The 9,865-nt window shown below is 35.5% G+C and overlaps 1 protein-coding gene across 1 annotated transcript; it reads right to left on the bottom strand.

Moving 5' to 3' along the window:
- Positions 1 to 4,991: 4,991 nt before the first annotated feature.
- Positions 4,992 to 9,865, bottom strand: LOC136806795 (tyrosine-protein kinase transmembrane receptor Ror-like). Its single transcript, XM_067063373.1, has 7 exons — positions 9,689 to 9,865; positions 8,511 to 8,719; positions 7,828 to 8,162; positions 7,397 to 7,607; positions 6,440 to 6,737; positions 5,981 to 6,140; positions 4,992 to 5,663 (listed from the first exon to the last, which is right to left on the bottom strand). The coding sequence occupies exons 3-7, from the start codon at positions 8,152 to 8,154 to the stop codon at positions 5,385 to 5,387; spliced, it is 1,275 nt and encodes a 424-aa protein (XP_066919474.1). The 5' UTR covers positions 8,155 to 8,162; positions 8,511 to 8,719; positions 9,689 to 9,865; the 3' UTR covers positions 4,992 to 5,384.

The following is a 9,865-nucleotide window of genomic DNA, read 5'->3' as shown; positions in this document are numbered from 1 at the left end:
ATTCACCCAAGGAACAAGTGTGCAAAATTTCAGCCAAATCGAATAATTTTTGAAGTCTCCAGGCTGCCCCAAAGTTTTAGCCTCGTTTTGGCGAAAAACTCGTCCCCAGGCCCCAAAAATCAAAATTTTTGAAAAATGAAAATAACACCCCCAGGTAATCATCCAAGGAAAAAGTGTGCCAAATTTCAGCCAAATCGAACAATTTTTGAAGTCTCCAGGCTGCCCCAAAGTTTTGGGACATACACACACACAGACACACAGACAGACACACACACACACATTCTCAGATTCTAACTCAACTGAAGTTGAGAATAGATTCCAAAAATATATTAACATTTAATTCATACCTACAATAAAATATTCATCTCACAAAAAATTGGTAGATTGGATTTATTACGGATTTTCATCATTGTCAGTAATCTTGTTCGTTTATGGTTACGACAGTACTTCCAGTCGATACATGTTCAGATTTAAGTATCATTATTGTGTCCAAACTGTTCTATGGTCTTTTCTTGATTTCGTTTCTTCTTCTATCGCAAATTTCAATCAACCCAATTTATTCCATCACACAGTCTCCTTCCTTTTGATTCCGTTCCTTCGAGCAGTTGGAATCCGAACCTTTTCTTTACGCATGCGTTGTATCAAGAAATGCTGTAGAACTGACATTGTTTTCGGACAATTAAAAATGGCTTCACTCCATTCGTTAGTACGAGTTAAACTCATATCATCTTTAATCAACTCGACAATTCGGTCTATCCATAACTGATCAAATCGGACTTTTTCCATGGTCTCGATTGCCTCAAAAATATTTTCATTGTTAATCAAGGCTGATGCTTTATGAAAACTATCACGTATTTGAAATTCATCATTTTCAAAATGGCTGACATGTAGAAGATCATTCAAACTACTCCATGAATGTACTTGCTTTCCATCCAACGTGTAGAATCCATCGTCTCCTTTTTGTATCAGAAAGTTTTTTGGTGGGCTTGATCCGAGTTCCATATCAGGATGCATTTCTTCTTTTCTTTTTGAAGGCAATGTCCAGCCTCGCTGTCGAAAGTGATCAGCAAAATCTGATGATTCTTCCATAGTATTGGATTGATGGTTCTGGTTCATCTTGTCTCTCTGTATTCACCGGGAAGTAATTCTTGACGTTATAGCTTTTAACGACTTCTTATTAAGGTGTCTGTTTCCCTTTCCGTATTTCTGAAATGATTTTCTAGAAAATCTGAATTTGAATCTACAATCTTCAATTTCGACGTTTCTTTTGCCTTTCTTTTTCCTCAACTGACTTTTCAATTTGGTTTGTTTAAGAGCATTCTGTTTGTGAAAACAATTTCTTGCTGATTTGCGTGGTTTTAATTTTTCTTTTGAGTTTATTGATTTATCAGCTCATCTCAAATTTACGCAAACTCTAAAACAAACATCCGTGTTCGTGTGAAGGGTTTCGTTTCTCGTCCTCCAAACGTTCTCCTCTCTTTGTCGCCAAATCGATAATGATGTGCGAAGATGCCCATATAAGAAAATTGAGTCTCTAGAAAAATAACCAGAGATTCGCGGAACTCTCGGATAAACCCCAAAGTCGTGAGAAATAACCACAATTTGAATTGTGAATTTGAAAATCTTTTGTGTTGAAAGAATGGGTTAAGAGGGAAAGTAATGTTAAAAATTTTAGGGATCATGTAAAGGATATACCAAACTCTCAAAAAAAGATATAGTGGTGATGATTTTTTACACTTTATTCCTTCAAATGAATTGTAGGTTCAGGAATTTCGGAATGTAGCACCATCTTTATACGTGCTTAACACTCTTTACACTTCCTACATGGTTTAAAAAAGATTGATTTTTCGGTCTACCATTCGGAATATAAACTTTCAACACCCCTGCTTTATTAAATCAGATGAGATGGAAATTTTATAAGATAATTTAATAATTGGTCATTTGAAGTAATAAAAATGACGTGTTCTTTAGAAAAAGCATGAATGTAATAAAGATAGATGGAGAGTCAATGCCTTTTGTTCTATTCTGATTTATCATCGGAAGCAAACAGCTATTTGGTTGCTTTGGGAATAAGATGATTAATTTTGGGTATACTCGCGGGAATATTTAAGATGAATGAAAAGACATTACATTTTTAACAAGTATATTGAAATATAATAGACTTGTCATATGAAAAATTGAAAAAAACTTCACATAATAAGCACAATACTCCAAACTTATAGGGGAAGCTGCCCATAAAGCCATCGATAGATTTAAAAAAGAATTACGTGTTACGATTAGGAACCTTGTATCGATCATTTTGTCAGAGTATGAAAACCGCTGCCCACTTAGACGTGAAGATTTTAAGATAAGAAACTTTCAATGATAATGTGATGCGACTCTCAATGTTCACAAAATGCCAGCCCAAAAATATATCCTTATGAAATCAATATTTTCTTTTATCCTTAAATCAGTTGAAACTATTTCGAATCGCATTTTAACTAAGATTTCTCGCAAAATTAAGTTTTTCAAAATAAACGGACCAGCCTCTTTCTGTTCTTATAAAGTTATAAGTTGATCTTTTTTGCTTCCAATGATGGTACATCAAAGAAAAGACGCTTTGAATAGATTTATAAAAGATTTCAACGACCATTTAGGTCATTACCGAGACGTTTTCTCTCCATCTGTATTTTTATTACTTTCATGGAAAAAGTAACAGAGTTGTTTTATTACTGGTTAACAACTAACCAAATCAAATAAAGAGCTTGTAAAAACTCCATCTCGTCCCTATTCAATATCATTAGCTAGAACTAAAATGTAGATATTTTGGATGCTTATATGGAAAAAAATCCACAAAATCTTGAACAATCGAAGCACCTTTCATTCATAAGAAATGTTTTGTTGAATAGGAGGGCCAGAAAATTCAAAGGGTCCCAGCTGGCACACAACGTTGTCTTGACGGCCACCTGACGTCCGTAACGTCCATACAACGTTAAATTAACGTTCAAACGACGTTGTGTGTCGACTGGGGTAATTCTAAATTTTCTATAATTTCTTACTCGTGATTGGTTTATAGAGCTCCACAGTTGTCTTTATGTAACTCCTAGTATGGGAGTATTCTTTCTGACAGAAGAGTTTATAGCTTTGCTTTTCTCAATTATTATTATACACTCTTTTAGTCTATTGAAAACACTGAACGTTTGACTTGTTGGGTACAGAAACTGGGGTCCTCTTGTAAAACAAGGCATTGTTGACCAAAGAGAAAACTTGTTCGAATTGAGGAGACATTCCAGTTATAGAGGTTCGAGTTAAAGAGACTCCACCTGTATATTTAATATGTGCAGACTTTACACAGAAACGTAATGTTATCATCGGCTAAAATAATCGAAATGGAAATGGTCACGTTATAATGATGTGCGTTGCAAAAGGCGACGTTTGTTATTTTTGGAAGATGTCAATGAATACTTTCGATGACATGGCGTCAGGGGTGTCAAAAGTGACGTAATGAAGTTCTGAAAACCTTTACTTACCAATAACTGGCAAATTCCACAGAAATGATATCTACGAAATCCCTACAAGGATAAAAACGAGATGGTCAGGGCGGACCCAAACCGTTAGGGTAATAAAGATAGATGGAGAGTCAATGCCTTTTGTTCTATTCTGATTTATCATCGGAAGCAAACAGCTGTTTGGTTGCTTTGGGAATAAGATATGATTAATTTTGGGTATACTCGTGGGAATATTTAAGACATAAAAAGACATTCCATTTTTAACAAGTATATTGAAATATAATAGCCTTGTCATGAAAAATTGAAAAAAACTTCACATAATAAGCACAATACTCTAAACTTCTAGGGAAGCTGCCCATTAGGCCATCGATAGATTTAAAAAAGAATTACGTGTTACGATTAGGAACCTTGTATCGATCATTTTGCCAGAGTATGAAAACCGCTGCTCACTTAGACGTGAAGATTTTAAGATAAGAAAATTTCAATGATAATGTGATGCGGCTCTCAATGTTTACAAAATGCCAGCCCAAAAATATATCCTTATGAAATTAATATATTCATTTATCCTTAAATCAGTTGAAACTATTTCGAATCGTATTTTAACTAAGATTTCTCGCAAAATTAAGTTTTTCAAAATCAACGGACCAGCCTCTGTTCTGTTCTTATAAATTTACATTGTGGATTTTTTTGCTTCCAATGATGGTACATCAAAGAAAAGCCACTTTGAATAGATTTATAAAAGATTTCAACAACCATTTAGGTCATTACCGAGACGTTTTCTCTCCATCTATATCTTTATTACCTTCATGGTATTACAACATGGTTGAAGTATTTGGTCAACTACAGAGCTAAATAAAAACATCGAACGCCACCCGTATGGATTGTGCTGAAAGGAAATTGCAAATCATTGAGAACCGTTATATTTCAATAATAGCATTTATTAAGTAATAACCTTTCAAGAGTACAAAAATGATTTGAGGACCACTTATATAGTATCGAGAATATTTGTTTCAGTCCTGCTTCAACTCATTTCCCTTCAAAAACATAGAATCCTTGGCAACGTGATGTTTACTTTTGAAAAGTAAATTTCATGCTTTGAACGAAAAAAACTTTTGCTTTCTTACTCCCTAAATTAGCAGTTTTCAGCCAAAAAAGAGGAACATTTTTCGTGTTTGCTTTGCTTTTGCCTGATTGTTTGTCTTCGATCCCTCTATCTTTGGGAAAATGTCTCCCCAACTTTTGTTCGACCCATCACACGTATTTGGTAAAAAAATCAACTCTTTAGTTAAGTAAAAGTTGTGCTTTCGTCATGACGCTTGAATAAAATAGAGAATCATGGCTTTAATCCGATAAAGCATTTCTATTTTTTTAATGTACACAGTCGGAAAAATAGACTTTTATCTTGTAGATGGCGTGGTGTCATTAAAACTTGCACCTCTTTTGAGATCCACAAAATCATTCCATGTGACACAAATGAAATAACCAGTTTAAATAAGAATTGGAATTGATATTTTAGTTAGAACATCTTATGTACAATATGGTAAAAAATAATACAATATTCTAAAGAAATTAACCTATAAAGAGGAACTGAAACAGCTATGTACAAAATATGATTTGGTGGAATCCCAGTGGGTATCCACTATGTCCTAATAATGGACATGAATGGAGGTTTGACCAAACTGGGAAAACTACAAAAAAGGTAATTTTCAATAAAGATACACTTATTCTAGACGATGTTATTGTCGCTGTTACAGTAAAGACAGGAAAATATGGCGGTATGTCGTTATGTTATGGTATACGGAAAAAAAATCGGCAGCAGAGTTTCTAAGACACTTTCAATTATTCCTGAAAAGATGGCATGCAAAATGGAAAGTATATCTGACAGAAAATTTCATTTTACAGAGTAATATCTCTTTTGATCAGTCTGTTGAATTTTTTCGATTTCAAGATGGTAGGTCGTCGCTCTGACAGCGGTGGAAGCATCAACCGTTTCCATGACTCCCTTATGAAAGTTTCATCCGCTTCAAGCCAAGAGTCGATTGTATCTCGGATAAATACCAAGTCTTTTCGATGACGTGGTTCAAACTTCCAACATGACTTCATAAGGGCGTATATATTGGGCGGACAGCAGTAAGGGCGTTCCAATAATTTGTGTCCACGAATCATATTACAAACCTAAAAGATCCAAAGAAATGTAATTGAAACTTAAAATATCTCATAAATTCATACAAGGAAATCGCTGGAATAACGAAGCAGTTTCCATTAAAAACAGCAAAGGATTTTCAGTGTTTGCCGTTAGAAAACACTTGCCTTTGCTCCAATCAATAATTCCCAACATCAGGGACTATAAGCGTACACTTCATTAGAATTGTATCAAATCCATGATGATGATCGATCATTAGGCCTTTATGCGACAATATCATTACTGCTTGTATTAAAAATAGGTCTATGGTAAAAAGGAGACAATTTACAAAGTCACTTAATTTCAATACCTCTTCATTGTTCAATCCATAATACGGTTGCATACCATAAGTGAAGATCTCCCACATGGTCACACCGAATGCGAAGGTATCAGAATACACAGTAAACTTGCCAAGACTCAACGCTTCTGGTGAAAGCCATCTCAATGGTAATAATTTCTGTGAACTCACTCTAAGATATAATGTAGAAGTTGTTGGGAGATTCATTTCATTGGATGCTCGGAAAGAACTAAAATCTTGGTAAAGTTGAAAATGTAAAGAGGACAACCCAAATGAAATACCTAAAGTGCAGGGCTTCTACTTAAGTAGTTTTTCATAACAGGATTGTTAAGGGGGTGAATCATTATTCGTTCCAGTTATATATGTAGTACGCTAGTATCTCGAGAACCTGAGAAATCGAAGAACATTCGAATTTTAGAAGAGACCTCCTTGGTAAGACCGAACTAAAATAAGACATAAAAAATATCCAACCTGTAATAATCCGATCCATAGATGTCATGCGCCAAACCAAAATCCGATATTTTCACTTTCAGATTTTCACCAACCAAGATATTCCGCGTAGCGATATCACGATGGACAAATCGCTTTGATGCCAGGTAACTTACCCCATCAGCAATCTGACTTGTGATACTCAGAAGGTTGTGGTATGAAAGCTCAGGTGATTGGAATTCAACACCGTCCGGGAGATCTCCGCAACTTCCGGCGACCGCATGAAAAGATCCGGACCTCAATCGAATGTATTGGTTTAAATCACCATACTTCATGAATTCTGGAAAATACAAAAGGATGATATGTTGATAGGCTACTTTTAGAAGAAACCAGGAAACGAAACATTGGTACCCAGAAACAGATGACCTGTTATCCTAAGAAATTCTTATACGTTTATCATTTGGTTGGTAATGTATGTATCCTGCAACTACACTCGGAACCGTCTGAAAAATTAACTTATGCTAACTTATTCCAGACGAAAAAATGTACTTTAAAAAGTAAAATATTTTTGCTCAACGTTTCACTCATGCACTCATATTTTTAGAATATGATGGTTTGAAGCGTTTTTCCTGAAAACTCTCATTCCAAAAGGGCTGAACCATTGAGTTTAAAGCCTGAAGGGCTAGAGTAGAATCTCTTATCTTTCGCATATGCAAGAAAAAGTGAAGCCACTTTTTTCTCATCCAGAACGCGCCTAGAACGCGCCGCATTAATGACGACGGATTGTATCAAGTGGTTCCTTTGTTTTTGAAGACTACTTTTTTTTCGAAATCTAGCGATAGATTTTATTTTCAATCCAGCGTTTGTGTAAAAACCAAGCGTGGGCGTTCTGCATGGGAAATAAGTAGCTCCATTTTCCATCCAGGAAAATGAGTCTAGCCTTTCGGGCTTGAAAGTCAATGGGCTGAACTCCTTGTTACGTTTTTAGTGCATGCTTACCCAATATCAAACACATAGGTCCTGACTTATCGAGACAAACACCAACAAGAGGTATAACATTGGGGTGATCAAAATTGGACAATATTTCTAGTTCTCTTTGAAAGGTCAGCTCCATCTCAGCTTCCGCGTTTTCTTTAAGATATTTGACGGCCACCATTTCTACAGTACCGAGTTTTGGATGATCAATGCTCTTGGTGCGACACTTTACTACCTGAAGATTGAAATATGCATGTGATTTAAGACACTTAATAACTACCCTTTAAAAAATGTCAAGACAAGAAGAACAACATAAATTCCAGAATTGCTTTCCCTAAGAAGAAGTGCTCTTTGAAAAAAAACATCTAAATTTCTAATTCAAAATATGGCTTGTTGCAAATTTATTAAAAGCATTAAGGCCATTAAGGCAGGACTGTCAACCATGATATACATACTTTTCCAAAAGCACCTTCTCCAAGATTCCGATCAAAAACCAAATTCTCCTTAGAAAAGACGGTCAAACCAAGTGTGGTCACCAAACTGATAACGCTTTCATATTTAGGATTCGTGATGCCAAGGTTTTCGAAATTATCGTTAACTTGGACTGTACGATTTGAATGGACATTTTTCACTTCGTGGAGTGATAGTGTTCTAGAAAAAGCGTTATTGTGGCGCCTCCGATATATGATAAACAAGATGACGAGAAATATGAGGACAACCCAAATAACTGTCCCGATTACGATGAGTGTTACGAATTTGAAGGGTGCTGGTTTTGTATTCATTTGTCGTTCTAAAGAAAAAAGACGATATCATGCTAAAATCTAGAAGATTGTCCTAAATAATTGAGCTGTGAGAATAGAATATACACAGCGAAGAGAGTACAAGCAAAAAATAAGAATTCAAGATGGTTGGCAGGCTCAGGGATACTTTCTGATCCTGAGTAAAACCTTTTGTCTGTTTATGTCGATTTAAATTTGGTTCTTACATAAAAAATAGTATCATACTATTATTTTCTAGCTAAACGTTAAAAAGTATTTGCAATTTGAACAATTATAACAAAAAAGCAAAATGTTTTCTGAGGTTTTGATCAAGTTCATAGAAAGTTATCAGTAAGGGATGAAATAAAAAGGTAGCATACGCAGAGCTTTAAAAGCACATTTTCCATCTTTTTGTTTTCCAAGTAAAAGACAATCAGTTCTCAGATGTTCATAAAAAGTTCGATCGTGAGTAAGAATGACTTCTTTGATGTTGCTATAACAATCATTCACTTGGTTACATGTTTCTTGACATGGTAACAAGCTACCATTTTGAACATTGCATGATGGAAAGACAAGGCTGCATAGAAACCTACAAGAAATATTATTTAGTTTATATTTTTGAAACAGCAGTCCTGGGATTATGATAATCAGATAGTGCAAAGGTAGAAGGTTCGGTTACGGTAGCAAACACACCCCTGTTGTGTCACAGACCCACTGGGACCCCAGCCCCACTGGGCCCCACTGGAAAATTTGGCAAAAATTTCGTCCCCGTTGGGAAAATACCCTGGAATTCAGCTCTACTCAAATTTACTTTGATTTCATCCCCATTCGAAATTCAATTTTTTTAAATGACACTCTAAAACCATCCCAATATGATTTTTTAACTTTAGAACAATAGAATTTATATCCCCACTAGAATTTCAATATAAATTTTTGTCCCCATTGAGGAAAAAAGTTCCACCGGGGCTCCGAGACAGGGGTGTGCAAACGGTCATACCAGTACATGTTTTTTTTTATAAGCAAGTGTATGCCCCTTGGTCAGGCTCGTGCATGCTTAAGTTCTCAAAGCATCCAGGCATGGTTTATGCTTATTATATGCTTAAGAACATGCTTATGATTCACCCCGAGCCAAGTTTTTAATGAAATTTCAGAAATTTTGTAAAAATTTGTTCAGATTTTGGAAGCAGTGGAATGTTAGCTAGCCGTGAAATGTCTTATTTTTTACTTGACCTCTACCAAACCCTTTTAAACAGATAAAAATGACCACTTGAAAAATATTTTAGCCTGACATATATGCTCATGTTATGCTTAGGAATTCTGCAAATCTGAGCCTTCATATGCTTATAAGCGTTATGCTTATAAAAAAAAACATGTACCAGTTAAAAAATGGTACTTCATGTTTCTCTGCCTGACGCTCAGCAATTAATGAGAAGGATCAAGGGTAAATGGAGTTACCCACGGAGAAAGAGTGGTACCCTCCCCTAAATTCAGATAGGTAGCTATATCGAAAGGGTACCCTTCGGGTTGTCTCCTTTTCTTAAAAAGGATCCAAGCATACCAATGAGTTAGATTTCTGCAAGCACCATCTATACTTCTATCTTTATCCACGAGTCGAATAATCCGTGAGATATGGTATTCCAATTCATTGTTACCATAGCGACAGTCTCGTTTCACTGTCGTCTGATTGGTCAGACCAAGAACACGAGAGCAAGTTGGACTTTGATGAAATTGCTGA

This window comes from Clytia hemisphaerica, unplaced genomic scaffold, assembly GCF_902728285.1.
Source record: "Clytia hemisphaerica strain Z4C2 unplaced genomic scaffold, Clytia hemisphaerica genome assembly, whole genome shotgun sequence".
Taxonomy (NCBI): domain Eukaryota; kingdom Metazoa; phylum Cnidaria; class Hydrozoa; order Leptothecata; family Clytiidae; genus Clytia; species Clytia hemisphaerica.
Note: the sequence above shows the minus strand (reverse complement) of the source record. Positions and strands in the feature narration are given on the sequence as shown.